The following is a 20,048-nucleotide window of genomic DNA, read 5'->3' on the forward strand; positions in this document are numbered from 1 at the left end:
CACTTGAGATTGTGTTGGCAACTCTTGTCTGGAGGGGGGATGGGAGGATAGAGAGAGAGGGAAGCCAGCAAAATTGTCAAGAAAGGAGAGACTGAAAGGGCTGACTCAAGAGGGGGAGAGCAAGTGGGAGTAGGGAGTGAGATGTATGTAAACTTATATGTGACAGACTGATTGGATTTGTAAACGTTCACTTGAAGCTTAATAAAAGTTATAAAAATAAATAAATAAATAAAATAAAAAATAAAAAAAGCTAGAAATCCCAGTCCTCGGACTATATCCTCGAGAATTAAGAGCCTTTACACAAACAGATATATGCACACCCATGTTTATTGCAGCACTGTTTACAATAGCAAAATTTGGAAGCATCCAAGGTGTCCCTCAACGGACGAATGGATAAATAAATTATGGTGTATTCACACAATGGAATAGTACGCATCCCTAAAGAACAGTCATGAATCTGTGAAACATTTCATAACATGGAGGAACCTGGAAGGCATTATGCTGAGTGAAATTAGTCAGATGCAAAAGGACAAATATGGTATAAGACCACTAGTATAAGATCTTGAGAAATAGTTTAAACTAAGAAGAACCCATTCTTTTGTGGTTACAAGAGAGGGGAGGGAGGTAGGGTGGGAGAGGGTTATTTACCCATTAGATAGTAGATAGTAGATAAGAACTACTTTAGGTGAAGGGAAGGACAACATCCAATACAGGGGAGGTCAGTACAACTGGACTGGACCAAAAGCAAAGAAGTTTCCTGAATAAACTGAATGCTTCAAAGGTCAGTGGAGCAGGGGTGGGGGTTTGGGGACTATGGCTTCAGGGGACACCTAAGTCATAAGCAGAATAAATGCTATTAAGAAAACGTTCGGCATCCCAATTTTAGGTGTGGTGTCAGGAGTCTTAAAAGCTGGCAAGCGGCCATCTAAGATGCATCAATTTGTCTCAACTCACCTGGATCAAAGGAGAATGAAGAACACCAAAGTCACAAGGGAATTATGAGCTCAAGAGACAGAAAGGGCTACATGAACTAGAGACTTCATCATCCTGAGACCAGAATAACTACATGGTACCTGGCCACAACCGATGACTGCTCTGATAGGGAGCACAACAGAGAACCCCTGAGGGAGCAGGGGAACAGTGGGATCCAGACACCAAATTCTCATAAAAAGACCAGACTTAATGGTCTAAGACTACAAGAATCCCAGCGGGCATGGACCCCAAACCTTCTGTTGGCCCAGGACAGGAACCATTCCCAAGGCCAACTCATCAGATATGGATTGGACTGGACAATGGGTTGGAGAGGGATGCCAATACGGAGTGAGCTACTTGCATGAGATGGACACTTGAGACTATGTCGACATCTCCTGTCTGGAGGGGAGATGGGAGGGTAGAGGGGATTAGAAACTGGCAAAATGGTCACGAAAGGAGAGTCTGGAATGAGGGAGCAGGCTGACTCATTAGGGGGAGAGTATTTTTAAGTGGGAGTATGTAGTAAGGTGTATACAAGTTTATATGTGAGAGACTGACTTGATTTGTAAACTTTCACTTAAACCACAATAAAAATTATTTTTAAAAAAATGTTTGCAAACAGAACGGTATCAGAGGCTTCCAATATCCAAAGTTTCATTGCTGGTATCCAGTGGCGGTGGACCTAGCCCATCTGTGGTGGTGGTGGGATCATATACAAACAACTTCTTTCTCTGATTTATCGTGGACTGTGCTTTTGCCAGCTGTTTTCATGTACATTTTCTACACCATGTTCTGTAGACTTTCAGTCAAATCTGCATGTCACCTGGTAATCATTTCATTTTCTGCTTAGTTGAGACTTTGTTTCTCTTGTTTGCAATCAAAATCCATGACTGATAAGAATATATTTCAATATTTGACAGTATTAGATCTTCATCAATGTTTTTTCACCTTGAATATTAATGTTTATACTAACCATTTTACATTTCTGATTTTTGGAGCTGAAAAAAAAGAAAATCTCATCTGTATATTACTCATTTTTGTTGCTGTTGTTGTTAGGTGCTGTCCAGTCAGTTCCAACTCTTAGTGACCGTATGAACAACACAATGAAACACTGCCCAGTCCTAGGCCATCCTCATAGTTCTTCTTATGCTTGCGCCCATTGTTGCAGCCACTGAGTCAATCCATCTCGTTGAGGGTCTTCCTCTGTTTTGTTGACCCTCTACTTTAACAAGCACAATGTCCTTCTTCAGGGACTGATTCCTCCTGAGAACATATCCAAAATATGTGAGACGAAATTTCACCACTCTCCCTCCTAAAGATCACTCTGGCTGTGTTTCTTCCAAGACAAATTTGTTCCTTCTGGAAGTCCATGCTATGTTCAATATTCTTTGCCAAAACAATAATTCAATTCTTCTTTGGTCTTCCTTATTCATTGCCCAACTTTCACATACATAGGAGGCGATTGAAGACATCATGTCTTGGTTCAGGTGCACCTTAGTTTTTAAAGTGATGCCTTTGCTTTTTAGCACTTTAGAGAGGACTTTTCCAGCCAATTTGTCCAGTGTCATACATCCTTTGATTTCTTGAATGTTGCTTCCATGGTCATTAATTAGGGATCCAAGGACAATGAAATCCATGACAATTTCAGTGTTTTGTCCATTTATCAGGATGTTCCTTATTAGCCCAGTTATGAAGATTTTTATTTTCTTTATGTTGAAGCATAATCCCTACTGAAGGCTGTGGTCCTTGATCTTCATCAGTAAATGCTTCAATTCCTCTTCATTTTCAGCAAACAACTTTGTGTCATCTGCATCATGCAGGTTGCTAAAAAGTCTTCCTCCAATCCTGATTCCTCATTCTTCTTCATATAATCCATCTTCTCAAACTATTTGCTCAGCATATAGACTGAATAAGTATGGTGAAAGGATACAAGTGTAAAACACACATTTTATGACTTTAAACCATGCAGCATCTCCTTATTCTCTTTGAATGACTGCCTGTTGACCTATGTACAGGTCCTCATGCACACATTTAGGTGTTCTGGAATTCCCATTCTTCACAATGTTATCCATAATGTGTTACAAACCACACAGTTGACTGCCTTTACATAGTCAGTAAAACACAGGTAAATATATTTCTGGTATTATCTGCTTTTAGCCAGGCTCCGTCTGTCATTAGCAATGGTATCCCTTGTTCCAGATTTTTTTCGGAATCTAGCTTGCACTTCTGACAGTTCCCTGCCACTATACTGCTGTTCCACTTTTGAATGAATATTGTTCAATGATTTCCACATTCAGTTGGATTACCTTTCGTGGGAATAGGCATAAATATGGACACAGCCTTAAAATTGTTACCTTTAGAAAGAAAAACATTTCTGTCATTCTGTATCATTCTAGTAGTTTATGGAATAATTGTTGTTCTGCATCTTTCAGTTTGGTTTTTCTTTTTAAAACCAACTTATAAAATTCCTACAAATCATTTTTCTCAACATGAAGTAATTGGGGAAATTCATCACTTAAGGAATTAGTATCTTGTGTCTCCTATACATTTACAAAAGGCTTTTTGGAGGCTATTAAACCAGCATCTTCACCAATTGTTCTCAGCCACACTCCCCCTGAGGACATTTAATATGGAATGATATTTCAACTACCTTAATTCAAGGGGAAGCGTAAGTGGTAAAATGAGAAGCAGGGGGATGGGAAAGTGGGAAAATACTAATGGCTAAATATTGCCAAATATTATCCTGATTAAATATACAAAAAGCCTACTTAACCTCCACATGTATTCAACTTGTGTTGCCACTGTCTGTGTCAAATGTCTGCCTGCCATGCTGACTAAATTTAACTGACAAGTGTACACGGGCAGGAGGATTAGGGTGAGCTCTCAGTCAGCTCTCCTGGCATCTGACCTAGTTGCTCAGAGGCACATGGACCTCCTCCATTCTCCCTGCTGGCTCTGCCATGTCAACACTTGTGCAGCTGACCGGCCACAAACAGGCAGCGTCTGAGGTGTAGCAGAGGTACTCATGGTCCAGAGTCCTCAGCTGCAACGCATTCCCCTGAGGTCTCCAACATCTTCCTCTCAGCAGCCTCAGAGAATCTGCTGGGACTGCTCCCCACACAGACCACACATTTAGGCAGCTGGGCCACCCCAATCAGAGAGGTTTGTGTGCAGGGCTGGACCACTGTGGGAGGAAGTTTTATGCTTTGCTGGCAGTAATAAACTGCAACATCCTCAGCCTCCACCCAATCTGTTCCTGACCCACTGGGACCCGAGAGAACAGGCTTGATGCCCTATAGATTAGGAGCTGTGGAGACTGGCCCAGCTTCTGCTGGTCCTAGTTCAGATAGGTGTAACCATCACTATGTAGGAGACTCTGACTCTACTTGTAGGAGATGGTGGCTGGCTCTCTAACTATGACTGGCAGAGAGACTGGAGTGTGAATCACCACAGTATCCCGATTGGAAGTTAAAATTATGAGAGAGAATAAAAGGTTACTACCAATATTAAGAATGATTTTGAAGATTTCCTTCAGGCTAATTAATTGTGTGTGTGAGTGTGTGTGCATGTGTGTGTGAAATTTTTATTCATACCCCAAACGAGACAATTAAAAAAAAAAAAATAGCCTGAGTATGCCAGGCATAAAAGAACCTCTTTCTTTGCTAAAATCTTCACCAGAGAGCAGGTCCCTCTTACTTTTCTGTTCTCTTCTGTTTCACAGATCTAAACACCACATGACTCTCCCAGTGGCTGTGACATAGGCCTCTAACTTGAGAACAGAATCCACACAGGAACCTGTGGTGCCCCCAGAGCTCACCCTCCCCACCTCCTTCTGCTTTCCCATCCCCCCTCTGTCCTCACCAGGGATCCAGAGCTTTAACAGCCCCAGGAGCTGAGCAGGAAGCCTCATTTCAGAAGTTGAAGGAATAAATCCTGATAAGTAAATGCAGATTAGAGCTGACCTTTTATCTCAGACTTGGCCAGGGAAGGTCCTCCCTGGGGAAAAATATGCAAATCCCTTAGTGGGTGCAGCAGTGTAGAGAGAACCAAGAGGTGGGTGGACCTCTCTTGTGAGCAAATAACAAAGTGTCTTCTGTGTTTGGAGGAAAACCAACAGAAATAAAGCTGGTATTGCCTGCAGTAGTGGTCACTTTGGAGTGTAAAAGGCTGTATTCATGTCAAGGGCACAATTCACATGGCCCTGGCACTATAAAAAAACATCAGAGACCCTGAAGATGGACAGATGAGTGTCTAGGACCATCCTGCATGGTTCTCTCTCAGCTAATCTAAAAAAGGAATCATTGCCCACACCCACCATGCTGATCCACAGAGTGTCTGCAAATAATGAGTTGGACTTGAGATCATTCAAGATTGTCTGGTATCCAATAGATAAATAGAAACTTTGGTGAAGTGTAAGACAGTACAAATAGTGGGGAAGCCAGCACAGCTTGTACAAGACAAGGTCATGGTAACTGCATAGATGCATCCAGACTCCCTAAGGGACCAAATTGCTGGACTGAGGGCTGAGGGGACTATGATCTTCGGGAATATCCAGCTCAATTGCCATAACATACTTTATAGAGAATATGTTCTACGTTCTACTTTGGTGAGTAATGTCTTGGCGCTTAAAAGCCTATGAGCTTCCATCTAGGATACTCCACATGTCTCACCCCTTTGGGAGTAAGGAATAATGAAGAAAACTAAAGATACAAGGGAAAGATTAGTCCAAAGGACTAATGGACCACATCTACCACGGCTTCCACCAAACTGAGTCCAGCACAACGAGACGGTGTCCTGCTACCACCACTGACTGCTGTGACAGAGATCACAATAGAGGGTACCAGAAAGAGCTGGAGAAAAATCTAGAAAAAAATTCGGACTCAAAAAGAAAGACCAGACTTCCTGGCCTGACAGAGGCTGGAGAAACCCTGAGACTATGGCCCCCGACATGCTTTCAGCTCAGTAATGAGTTCACTCCTGAAGTTTACCTTTCCATCAAAGATTCAACAGACCCACAGAACAAAACAAGGCTAAAGGAGTTTACCAGCCCTGGGATAGGAACTGAAAGGCAGGAGAGAATAGGAAAGATGATAATAGGAAACAAACGGTTGAGAAGGGAGAGTGTTGACATGTCCTGGGGTGGTCAGCTAATGTCATAGAACAGTATGTGTACTAAATATTGGATGAAAAAGTAGTTTGTTCTTTAAACCTTCATCTAAAGTATAATTTAAAAAAAAAATTGGAAAACAGATCCCTAGTAAAAAATATTGCCTGGTATCTGCTGATACCAGGTTAATTGTTTAAGAATGTTGAAATCTAGTGCTACAAACTCTCTTTCCCTGGGACTCAGTGAATGAAACTCCTAAAGAGCCTCAAGTCAAAACAGCTTGATAGGGAAGAAAAAAATTGTCTCTTATACATAGACAGCTGATAGCCCAGGTAAGGCAAGGGGAAAAGAGGAAAGATGTTTTATGCCTCAGGTAGTGAATATGATATTCCTGGTAACCACTTATTAAACTTGATGAATATTCTATCTTACTTCTCTTTCTGTATATGTATGTATAAAGTTGTAGTTGTTAGGTGCTGGAAGTCGGTTCTGACTTATGGGAACCCTGTGTACACCACAAGGAGACAGTGCCCAGTCGTGCAGCAGCCTTAGATCCTTTGTTATCTGTGAGCCCATTATTGCAGCCACTGTGTCAAGCCATCTTGTTCTCCTTTTTCACTGATCCTCTACTTTACTAAACATGAAGTCCTTCTCCAGGGACTGGTCCTTCCTGATAACATATCCAAAGAACATGAGATGAATTCTTGTCATTCTGGCTTCTAAGGAGCATTCTGGCTCTAATTCTTCCAAGACAGATTTGTTTGTTCTTCTGGAAGTTCATGACAGAGTCAATATCTTTTTCCACAGCATAATTCAAAGGCATCAACTTTTTCTTCAGTCTTCCTTATTGATTGTCCAGCTTTCACAAGAAAATGAGGTAATTGAAAATGCCATGGTTTGGGCCAGGTGCACTGTAGTTCTCAAAATAACAGCTTTGCTTTTTAACACTTTAAAGAGTTCTTTTGCAGGAGATTTGCCCAATGAAATAAGTTGTTTGATTTCCTGACTGCTCCTTCCATGAGCGTTGTTTGTGGACTCAAGTAAAATGAAATCCTTGACCATGTCAATCTTTTCTCCATTTATCATGATGATGATGATTGATCCATTTGTGAGGATTTTTGTCGTCCTCATGTTGAAGTGCAATCAAAACTGAAGCCTGCACTCTTTGATCTTCATCCATAAGTGGCTTCAAGTCTTTTCTTTCTACAAGCATTGTTGTGTCATCTGCACATTGTAGGTTGTTAATGAGCCTTCCTCCAATCCTGGTGCTGTATTCTTCTTCACATAGTCCAGCTTTTCAAACTATTTGCTCAGCATACAGATTAAACAAGTATGGTGCAAAGATACTACCCTGATGTAAAACTTTTCTGATCTTAAACTATGCAGTATCTCCTTGCTCTGTTCCAATGACTGCCTCTTGTTCTCTGTAGTTTTCTCATGTGCATAATAAAGCGTTCTGAAATTCCATGATGAAGGATTGCTTGGTGTCTTAACCTATTGAACTAAAATATCCAGAAAATGAAAAATCTTGTAAAAAATATTTCTTGCTTAGAAAATGGCTTTGAAATGTTCTTATGTTACCTATACACAGACAGTATAATATTCCTAATTCTAAAAGAATCACTATGTCCTGTAAGTTAGGAAACCATACTCTGGCTTGGACAACAAAACTGACCAACAGTCAAAGATGGTCAACCCCTAATAGGCACAAATATAAAGAGCTGGTAAAAGAATGTTAAAAATAACCTCCATTCGTTCCTATGGGGAGCAGCAGATCTCACTAATTCTCTCATTTGATCACACTCAAAGGAATGTTGAAACTTGTATAAATTGGTCACATAGCAGATTATCTACTGTAGTTTGGTGTACATTGAAATGGAAGCTAGGGTGGCAGTTTGGTGTACACTGAATTGGTGTACATTGATTTGGAAGCTAGGGTGTGATTTGTAGGACTTGGTGGAACGCTTTGAGTCTGTACCCTTGTGTCAGCGTTTATGGGGCAGAGAGTGTGATATTCTCATACATTCTGTAAACTTTGTTCTGTAGACTTTGTTACTCAAATAGCCCAAACCCACACAGATTTACACAACAGGTCCATTTCCCACCTGGACCCAAATGGAGGTTCTTTCTGATAAAAGGGGAGAGTTTTCCTTTGCTGGGAATTGAGATCAAGCCCCCAGCAGAGGGAGCTTTCCACCTACAGGTGGGCTTGTATGGACTCCTTAGACCTGAGGCATTACAAACAACAATTTGTTGCTATTTACAAACAGCAAATTGTCACCCACTAGGGGATACAATTTGCTGTTTGTAAATAGCAGCAAATTGTTTTTTTTAGGGGATACATTCATGGATAAATATTCTGACTGCAGGGAGCTCAGGACAGCTCTGTGAATATGTTTATCTTCTGAGTTTAGATGTTCTCTCTAACCTCTGTGAAAACCAGGGACGTTACCATGCCAGATTTTTCTGGAGGATCAAGGCCCTATCCTCCATCTTCGTAATCTGTGTCTGTTTCCAAATGTCTGAATTACTTTTATTTCTTTTTTTCTTAGAATAAATGGAAAGATCCCGTAGAGACACACAACTGAGTCTTTAGATAGGTGGGCGAAACATTTCCTGGCTCCTTCAGTTGATCCCCAGCTCACTGCAAAGGGGACATTCATTCCATTGACTATCTTGGCATTCTCTGCCTTGTAAGTTACCTCATCTAAGATCCCCTCTCAGGACTCACCCCTGAGGAAAGAGGCCTCTGTCTTCAAATCATGGCCTTCTTAGAAGTCACAACTTGCATGGAAGTTTGATGGTGAGATCTCTCTGCTTGTCTGACCTTGTAAGAAGGCCTGGTTTACCTTAGAGATAGACAGTGGAAGGCCCAAAGAAAATTTTGGGTACCAAAAGGGAATTCTAGTCTTTTCAAATTGTTCCTGAAACTTCCTTTGCCATGAGGATTTGCATGGATATAACAAGAATACAAAGAAAATGTTATTTTTCTAATAGTTTTATTTGGATATTCCGGTTTACCTTCAGAAAAATGGAGAATATAGACTGAGAGTTATCCAATTCCATGATTCTCCTTTCATATTAAACAGTTTCAAGAATTTAAAAAATTGTTTATATGGATTTTAAAAGGACAGTTTAAGACCCTCTGGGAAAATCAAACACTAATTAAATCACTTAAAATACTTTCTGAAGTCAGTTGATTCTGCCTTAAGCACTTTGTCTCATCACCTATTAGCAAACATTCAAAACTGAAAGCAAGAGTCAAGGGCTCAAGGAACTATTTAGTAGCTGTTCTTTATCTTATAAAAATAGTACAATCTCTTCCTTAGCAAGTGGAAACAGCGACTTTCATCTTTAAGAAGGAAGCATTCTCTCAGCAGTAAACTTCAGCCCAATCTTGGTCTTCTTCTCAGGAACAAAGGATAGCCCAAAGTTACTGCTCTTTGAAACACAAACTAGTCATCTTTCAGTATGCCATGGATTGAATTATGTCCCCCCCAAAACATGTGTATCAACTTGATTAGGCCACGATTCCCAGTATTGTGTGGTTGTCCTCCATTTTGTGATTGCAATTTTATGTTGAGAGGATTAGGATGGGTTTGTAACACCACCCTTGCTCTGGTCACTCCCCTGATCCAAGGTAAAGGGAGTTTACCTGGCATGTGGCCAGAACCACATTTTATTTCTCAAAGATAAAAGGAAAGGGCAGCAAGCAGAGACTTGGGGACCTCAGACTACCAAGGAAGCAAAACCAGGAGCAATAGCTCTTCCTTTGGACCTTGGGTGCCTCAGCCTGAGAAGCTCCTACCCCAGGGGAAGATTGAGGACAAGGACTCTTCTTCCACAGGCAATAGAGAGAAAAAGCCTTCTCCTGGAGCCCACACCCAGAGTTTGGACTTATACTCTACCAGACTGTGAGAGAATAAATTTCTCTTTGTTAAAGTCATCTATCTGTTGTATTTCTGTTATAGCAGTACTAGATGACTCAGAGTTCTTCTAGAAATTTGTATGTTGACCCGTCTAGAACACCTCTTAGGCCAAGGGGAGAATGGAGGGTCAGTAGTAAATCAAATATAATTGAATCAATTTGAATCAAATCAAATTGAATTAAATAGGATAGAATGAAATGATAAAATAAGATAAAAATGAAACCATATCAAACAAATTTCAGCTCCCTAGAATACTCCGGGGATAAAACCATAAAGTTGAACAAAAAGTTAGAGGCTATAAGAACTAGATAGAAACTTACTTGGGCAGATCTCTCTCCTCTTTCATATTCTTTTCCTTGAAAATTAAGAACCTCCCTATTTGGTTCTCTCATAGATGAATATCTTGGCAGCCCTGGGTGAAATTTGAAAAGAATTATGAGAATTAGTCTTCATCCTCCATCCCAGAATGCACCAGCACTATTTATTTAAGGCAAAGTAAAGATTCAAGTAGTCCCTGGGTGGCACACACAGTTTGCACTCGTTCACTAATTGAAAGATTGGTGACTCAAACTCCCCCAGCGATGTCACCAAAGAAAGGGCAGGAAATCAGTTTCCATAAAGATTACAGGGAAGGAAACCCTGTGGAGCTCACTTCTGCTGTGACACACATGGGGTAACCATTATTTGGAAGTACCACGAAGAAAACAGGTTTGATTTTTTTTTCTCAATTATTTTTGTTTTTGAAAAGGCAAAACTTATTGATTATATGAAAAAAAGTATAGCAAATGTTTGCCTGTCAATAATATTTTGAAGTTGCAAGAGAGCAATATCTTTTGTTTCTGCCCTGGTATTAAAGTTACAAGATTCAGTAAAACTGATGTCCCTTGGATTCAAACTATGCAATTACTATTGTTAGTAACACTAGCTCTTCTACCCTCAGAATTTGTACAGAAAAAGATAGTGGAAAACATCTTAGAAAAGTTGCCCGAGATTAACATTTGCAGGCAAACAGAGAGAGGAGGATAGGAAAAGAGAGAGAGAGAGGAAGAGCTTAAATCAATCGAAGCGAGTTTGGTTTGGTTCTTTTGGTTTCATAACAGCAACAGTTAATGAGTGAGGCAAATACAGAGAACATTTTGGACTGCAAACTGAGACAGGAGAAACATGCCAAGAATTTGACCTGAGTGCCCTAGTGTGCTCTTGACTTAGGACCAAATACCAAAACCAAACTTGTGGTGGAGTGGAATGGGGCTCATAGTGACCTTATATGACAGAGTGAATCACTCCATAAGGTTTCCAAGGAGTACCTGGTGGATTCAAACTGCCAAACTCTTGCTTAGCAGCTGAACTCTTAACCACTGCGCCACCAAGGTTTTCTAAATACAAAAGAAGTACAGAAACTACACTCTCCAATTTTTGGCCCTCAAGGAGGCTGGTTTTGCAATGGTTAAAGTGCTTCGATGGTAACCAAAAGGTTTGTGGTTTGAATCCACCATCCGCTCTGCAGGAGAAAGATGGGGCAGTCCTCTTCTATTAAAGATTTACAGCCTTGGCAACTCTATGGAGCACTTCAACTCTGTCCTATAAGGCCGCTATGAGTCAGAATCAGCTCAAGGGCAGTGGATTAACTAGAGCACCTGCTTCCATAAAGAAACCCTATGGGGCAGTTCTACTCTGTCCAAAGAGGTTTCTATGACTCAGAATTGACTCAACAGCAGCAGGTTATTGAACTAGAGCTCAGGAGGCTCTGGGTGGTGCAAGCAGTTCAAACACTTGGCTGCTGAGCAAAAGGCTGGAAGTTTGAGTCTCCAAGAGGCTTATCAGGAGAAAGGCAAGTTGGCCTGCTTCAGAACAGTCAGCCACTGAAAACCCTATGGAGCCCAGTTCTACTCTTACAAACATGGGGTCACCAGGAGTCTCACCTGACAACATGGTGACTGGCTAAGTAGAGCTCAAATCTAGGGATCATGTCAAGATGAGCTAGGGGGTCTGAAAACAACCCAGTGGGTCTTCATGGGTTGCCAAGCAACATGTTGGCTGAGGTCTGGTGGTTGATGTCCCCTAGTTGAAGGCGATGTTAAGCTTTTATTTCTGAGAACTGTCGTCTATAAAATGGCGTGAAATATCGTCCCCACTATAAGATAAATGTTGTGTGCCCCATAGACAAGGTGTAAGGGAGAATATACATTCTACCTTAGCATCTTTACCATGTGCCTTTTTCTTAAAAGAGAGAAGTACCTGGTAGGCCTCTTTGAGTTCTAGACCTTCATTCCACAGCCAGGTATACTGGTGTGGCCCACACACCAGCTACATAGAGGTGGCCATTCATAAGTGGAATGAAACTCTCTGAAGAGTTGGTATTCAATCACAACTTCACCAGGAAGTCCTGCTTGTTTTTTCCTCTCCATTTCCACAAATGATTCTAGAGCCCTCTTATCAGCTCCTACCCACGGTGGGCATGATAGGTTCCATTTTCTCTTTGATTCACACTTTCTTTGTGATCTGAGCCCTCCTGGAATCTTGCTCAATAAAGGCTCCCTGAGGACTATCAATACGAGTAAATTCGGGGCCTGTTTTCCATTTCTCTGGTCCCTGCATAGCCCCGGAATGCAATCTCAAGTGCGTGCAGTGTCTTTTAGGTATCCTTCAGGATACAAGTGTCATCAGAGGTCAGACGTTTTCTAGCTATAAATTTTTATCAAACATTGAGGCAAAAAGTTCCCATTGTCTTGCCTTTCCTTCTATTTTTTCCAGCATTTTTTATTGTTTCATGAAACTGTTGTTTTGACGAAACTAGTCCAACATTTATGGAACCTGAACTGATTTAAAATTGTTTTTAAGTTAAAATTGAAGCTATTCATTAGATTTTAGGTGTTTCAAGCAGTTGTGATGGCCTGCGAACATAACGGCGGGTGGTTTGAACACACCCAGTGACACCCTGGAAGAAAAGCCTGTCAATCTGCTTCTATAAAGAATACAAGCAATAAAACCATATGGAACAGCTCTACTGTGTAACACATGTGGTTGTCATGAGCTGGAATCCGCTAGACTGCAAGTTTTTTTTTTTTTTTTTTAGAGTTACTAGAGCATCTATGACTCTGCTTTGTATTTTCTAGTCATGAAATTATACTTTATGTGATATATTTGGCTCTTGAAGTACATTGGCTAGTTTCACAACCTGTTGCCCATGTAATTTGCTTTCCATTCACTGACTGCTTTGCATAGGCCCCTCCAACACCAGGCTGGCTGCTCAGATACTATAAACAGGGCCTTTGCTATGGGAGCTGATCTGCATCGGGCAGGCAGGGGCAGCAAGATGGTGCCACACACTCTGGTCCTCATGTCCCTGCTGCTCTGGGCCTCTGGTGAGGAATTAAAACTGTTTCAATCTCTCAAGAGTAGTATCTTTCTAGAGTTGAAAAAAGATTTTAAAATATAGTGGGAAATGACAGTTATTTTCAAAATGGAACCAATTATTTGTTGATATTTAATATCACTAGATGTTGTGGCATAAAAGGTATATTTTAATGTATGTGTGAAAAAAGTGTGTGTACATATATGTGCATGGTAATTGTCTACTCTGATTGTAGGTGCCAGTGGGGACATTGTGCTGACCGAGTCTCCAGCCTCTCTGGCTAAGTCTCAAGGAGAAACGGTCACCATCAACTGCAAGGCCAGCCAGAGTGCGAGCAGCTACTTAAACTGGTACCAGCAGAAGCCAGGACAGGCTCCTAAGCTGCTCATCTATGGTGCATCCAGCCGGGCATCTGGGGTCCCTGATCGGTTCAGTGGCAGTGGGTCTGGGACAGACTTCACTCTCACCATCAACAACTTCCAGGCTGATGATGCCGCAGTTTACTATTGTCTGCAATATAATGACGAACCTCCCACAGTGCTTCAGCCTCGAACACAAACCTCCCTCCGAGGGCTCCAGGCCAGTGAGTCTTCACTGCACCAGCTGCTTCCTTTCTGCTCAGCCCTGAACATGCACGCTTCCTCCGTCTGCCCTAAAGGCCACATCTCCTGACTAATTCCTTGGAGTGTGTGCAGGTTCCAGGAGAAACATAAGGGATTTGGCTTCTTCTGGATCCCCTTTTGTGGGAAATTAGAGAAAAAAGAATGCTCTAAAAATCTCTTGTAGGCTTTGTCAGGGGTTTTCATATCACAGGAACCTGCTTGTTTTGCAAGCATAGATCACATGACTGATTTGGGGAAGGATCCAGTGAGTTTTATACCCTGAAATATTAGTTCTGTCTTCCTTGTGCTTCTCTAATCTAGAATATTCTCATTTTAATTCCTTATTTTCCTGAACCCTTCCCTTTCTCTGCAATTACCCCTCAGAGCTCTGGACCTAACCTGGTATTAAATCTGGGCCCTTCATGTTTAAAACTTCCCTCACAGAACATGATCTTCTTCTCTCACTTTTGCCTTCCATGGACTCTGTTTTCCAGCCAGGCCTTCCTGGGCAATACAAATGAAGGTGTTTTCCTGCTCTAAGCTCCCATTTTACTGCCCTTTTCTCCTTTCTACATTTCTTTCACTGGCACTCATTCTCTCAAAGGCCAATCCCTAACTCATTAACTCTGTCACTCTAGAAACGGGCCAGCTTTTCCATGTTCTTTTTCCATTACTTCCTCTTTAAATTAATCCCCTGGGCACCCAAGATTAATTTCACAACTGAAGGAAATCATGGTTCTTTCTTGTTGTTAGTTGCCATCTTGCCAGCCCCTGAGTCATGACAACCCAACGAACAATAAGATCTGACTGTTTTCATACACAGGATTTTCACAAGCTGGTTTTTCAGAAATAGATCACCAGGCCTTTCTCTCTAGTCTCTATTAGTCTGCAAGTGCTGCTGAAACCTGTTCAGAATCACAACAACATGCATAGAGGAAGTGAGGTGAATGAGGCCTGTAGGTCCCTCCTCAGGTTTATGCAGTTGCCAGCCTAAGTAGTGTTTCCAGTCAGTGTAGAGGAGACTCCAACTGGCCCTGCAGCTAATGGAGACTTTCTCTCCTGGGAGACAGCAGACATTCTGGCACCTACTGAGCTGTATCTACCCGCTGGGACCTAAAAGGACAGACACCAGAGGATGATCCAGAGATACGTGCCATCAGGGATAGAAGGAAAATCAAACCAAAATTGTCTCTACCTGGGACAAGCAGAAAGGCCTGTGTGGCTTTTAACATTTATTTCATATCTCTTTTCAAATTGTAGACCTACCTGAATATGAGGATCACTCTGGAGAGAAAACTCCATGTCTAGATTTTGTCTCAACTGCAACATAGCAGAGTAGGAGCCTAGCATCAGAGTGGTGCCTGTTCTGCAGCTTCTCTTTGTGTGATCTTGCTCAGATTCCATTGGCCAAGAAAGTCTATTTCATTAAAATATATATATATATATTTCAGTTTGGTTGTGGTAACCCTGGTTGCACACTGGTTAAGAGCTATAGTTGCTAACAAAAAGGTTAGCAGTTCGAATTTATTGGCCGGACCTTGGAAACTTTATGAGGCAGTTTTACTCTGTCCTATATGTCACTGTGTGTTGGAATTGACTCAATGGTAAAGGGTTGCATTTTTTTGTTGTTGCTGTTGAGAACATACGCAAGAAAGCACACACTGATTCAACAGTTTCTATATTTCGTACCTTTTTATGAGATTCAGGTCAGTGGGTGTCAGCTCAGGTTGGGGTGTGCCAAGCTCACAGTTATGCAAAGAACCACAGAGTGTAATGTTGAAATTCTTAGACCAAAGGATTGTGGTTCAAAAACTTCTAAACTGCATGTTTCTTATTTTTTGAATAGGGCAGTGCTATTTGAATATGGCAAATATGGTGTTCTTGGATTCTCTGATGAAAATAGTTATATTTTAGTTTTCCTGCCATAATTGCTGCAGGTGCCTGAGTGGTGCAGACAGTTTGTGCTCAGCTACTACCCTAAAGGTTGGCAGTTGGGACCCCCCCAGTGAAGCCACAGAAGAAAGGCTTAGTGGTCTGCTTCCATGAAGATTACAGCACAGAAAAGTCTATGGAGCACAGGGCTGCTCTGTAACACATGTGGTTGCTAGGAATTGGAATCAAGTCAATGGTAATGGGTTTGATTTTGGTTGATTACACTTTCTGGGAATGGAAATACATTCTTGAAGAGCACTTATTGAAACTGTTCATGAGGAAACGGTAATAATGCTCAAACCACAGAATCAAAAATGTTTGCAAAGACGTCATGGTCTTATACACAGAAATCCCTAAGGAATCCTCAAGAAAACTACTGAAACTAATAGAAGAGTTCAGCACAGTTTCAGGTTACAAGATAAACATACAATAATCATTTGGATTCCTCTACATCAACAAAAAAGAACATCGAAGAGGAAACCACGAAATCAATACCATTCACAATAGCCCCAAGAGGATAAAATACTTAGGAATAATTCTTACCAAAGATGTAAAAGACCTATAAAGTACTACTGCAAGAAACTAAAGGGGACCTACGTAAGTGGAAAAACATACCTTGCTCATGGATAGGAAGACTTAACATAGTAAAAATGTCTATTCTACCAAATGACATCTATATATACAATGCATTTCCGATCCAAACTCCAACGACATTTTTAATGTCATGGAGAAACAAATCACCAACTTCATATGGAAGGGAAAGAAGCCCCAGATAAGTAAAGCATTACTGAAAAAGAAGAACAAAGTGGGAGGCCTCACTCTGCCTGGTTTTAGAACATCTTATGCAGCCACAGTAGTCAAAACAGCCTGGTACTGGTCCAACAACAGACACATAGACCAATGAAACAGAATTGAGAACCCAGATATAAATCCATCCACATATGAGCAGCTGATATTGACAAAGGCCCAGTGTCAGTTAATTGGGGAAAAGATAGTCTTTTTAACAAATTGTGCTGGCATAACTGGATATCCATCGGCAAAAAAATGAAACAGGACCCATACCTCACACCAAGCACAAAACCTAACTCCAAATGGATCAAAGTCCTAAACATAAAGTCTAAAATGATAAAGGTAATGGATGAAAAAATAGGGACAGCATTAGGAGCCCGAATACAAGGCATAAACAGAATACAATACATTACTTAAAATAACGAAGAGAAACCAGATAACTAGGAGCTCCTAATAATCAAACACCTATGTTCATCTAAAAACTTCACAAAAAGAGTAAAAAGAACACCTACAAAATGGGAAAATATTTTCAGCTATGACATTTCCAACCAGCACCTGATCTCTAAAGTCTATGTGATTCTGCTAAAACTCAACCACAAAGAGACAAATAACCCAATTAAAAATTGGGCAAAGAATATGAGCATGCACATCACTAAAGAAGATATTTAGGGGGCTAACAGATACATGAGGAAATGCTGTTGATCATTAGCCATTAGAGAAATGCAAATTAAAACTGCGATGAGATTCCATCTCTCTCCAAGAAGGCTGGCATTAATCCAAGAAACACAAAATAATAAATGTTGGAGAGGCTGTGGAAAATTGGAACACTTATACACTGCTGGTGGGAATAAAAAAAAAAAAATATGGGACTGTAAAATGGTAAAACCACTCTGGAAGGTGATCTTGCATTTCCTTAAAAATCTAGAAATAGAACTGCCATACAACCCAGAAATCCCAGTCCTTGGAATATATCCTAGAGAAATAAGAGCCTTTACAGAAACAGATTTATGCACACCCACATTTATTGAAGCACTGTTTACAATATCAAAAAGTTAGAAGCAACCAAGGTGTCCCTCAATGGACGAAGAGATAAATAAATTGTGGTATATTCACACAATGGAATACTACGCGTCAATAAAGAACAGTAAGGAATCTGTGAAATATTTCATAACATGGAGGAACTTGGAAGGCATTATGCTGAGTGAAATAAGTCAGATGTAAAAGGACAAATATGATATAAGAGCACTATTATAAGATCTTGAGAAATAGCTTAAACTGAGAAGAATTCATTCTTTTGTGGTTACAGGAAGGGGAAGGGAGGGAGGGTGCGAGTGGGTTATTTACCGATTAGATAGTAGATAAGAACTACTTTAGGTGAAGGGAAGGACAACACTCAATACGGGGGAGGTCAGTACAACTGCACTGGACTAAAAGCAAAGAAGTTCCCTGAATAAACTGAATGCTTTGAAGGTCAGCGGAGCAGGGGCAGGAGTTTGGGGACTATGGCTTCAGGGGACACCTAAGTCATTGGCAAAATCAATTCTATTAAGAAAACATTCGGCAGCCCAATTTGAAGTGTGGTGTCAGGTGTCTTAAAAGCTAGCAAGCGGCCATCTAAGATGCATCAATTTGTCTCAACTCACCTGGATCAAAGGAGAATGAAGAACACCAAAGTCACAAGGGAATTATGAGCCCAAGAGACAGAAAGGGCTACATGAACTAGAGACTTCATCATCCTGAGACCAGAATAACTACATGGTGCCCGGCCACAACCGATGGCTGCCCTGATAGGGAGCACAACAGAGAACCCCTGAGGGAGCAGGAGAACAGTGGGATGCAGACCCCAAATTCTCATAAAAAGACCAGACTTAATGGTCTAAGACTAGAAGAATCCCAGAGGTCATGGTCCCCAAACTTTCTGTTGGCCCAGTACAGGAACCATTCTCAAAGCCAACTCATCAGATATGGATTGGACTGGACAATAGGTTGGAGAGAGATGCCGATAAGGAGTGAGCTACTTGCATCAGGTGGACACTTGAGATTATGTTGGCATCTCCTGTCTGGAGGGGAGATGGGAGGGTAGAGGGGGTTAGAAACTGGCAAAACGGTCATGAAAGGAGAGTCTTGAATGAGGGAGCAGGCTGACTCATTAGGGGGAGAGTAAGTGGGAGTATGTAGTAAGGTGTATACAAGATTATATGTGAGAGACTGACTTGACTTGATTTGTAAACTTTCACTTAAACCACAATAAAAATTATTTAAAAAAAATGTTTGGAAACAGAGTGGTAGCAGAGGCTTCCAATATCCAATGTGCCATCACTGGTGTCCAATGGTGGTGGAGCCAGTCCATCTGTGGTGGTGCTGGATCACATACAACATCCTTCTCTGATTTATCGTGAACTGCACTTTTGCCAGTTGGTTTCATGTACATTTTCTACACCATGTTCTGTAGACTTTCAGTCAGGTCCGCGTGGCACCAGGTAATCATTTCATTTTCTGCTTAGTTTAGGCTTGGTTGGATTCTCTTGTTTGCAATCAAAATCCCTGAATGATAAGAATATAATATTTGACAGTATTAGATCTTCATCAATGTTTTTTCACCTTGAATATTAATGTTTATAGTAACCATTTTGCATTTCTGATTTCTGGAGTTGAAAAGAAAAATCTCATCAGTATACTGTTCATTTTTGTTGTTGTTGTTAGGTGCTGTCCAGTCAGTTCCAGCTCTTAGTGACCGTACGAACAACACAATGAAACACTGCCCAGTCCTAGGCCATCCTCGTAATCCTTCTTATGCTTGAGACCCTTGTTGCAGCCACTGAGTCAATCCATCTCGTTAAGGGTCTTCCTCTGTTTTGTTGGCCCTCTACGTTATCAAGCATAATGTCCCTCTGCAGGGCCTGATCCCTCCTGAGAACATATCCAAAGTATGTGAGATGAAGTTTTGACACCCTCCCTCCTAAAGATCACTCTGGCTGTACTTGTTCCAAGGCAAATTTGTTCCTTTGGAAGTCCATGTTATGTTCAACATTCTTCACGAACACAATAATTCAAAGGCATCAATTCTTCTTTGGTCTTCCTTAGTCATTGCCCAACTTCCACATGCATAGGAGGCGATTGAAAACATCATGGCCTGGTTCAGATGCATCTTAGTCTTTAAAGTGATCTCTGCGCTTTTTAACACTTTAGAGAGGTCTTTTGCAGTCAATTTGCCCGGTGCCATGCATCCTTTGATTTCTTGAATGTTGCTTCCATGGGCATTGATTACAGATCCAAGGACAGTGAAATCCATGACAATTTCAGTGTTTTGTCCATTTATCAGGATGTTCCTTATTAGCCCAGTTGTGAAGATTTTTGTTTTC

General features: G+C 41.1%; 2 gene segments (V, D, J or C); both read left to right on the top strand.

Moving 5' to 3' along the window:
- LOC126060264 (immunoglobulin kappa variable 3-20-like) overlaps nt 1-20,048 on the top strand; it is a 51,924-nt gene that overhangs the window by 20,266 nt on the left and 11,610 nt on the right.
- On the top strand, nt 13,291-14,422 carry LOC126060444 (immunoglobulin kappa variable 4-1-like). The segment is given in 2 exon segments: nt 13,291-13,373; nt 13,599-14,422. Coding segments are annotated over 2 exon segments (486 nt in total).

Source organism: Elephas maximus, chromosome 17 (assembly GCF_024166365.1).
Source record: "Elephas maximus indicus isolate mEleMax1 chromosome 17, mEleMax1 primary haplotype, whole genome shotgun sequence".
NCBI classification, from domain to species: Eukaryota; Metazoa; Chordata; class Mammalia; order Proboscidea; family Elephantidae; genus Elephas; species Elephas maximus.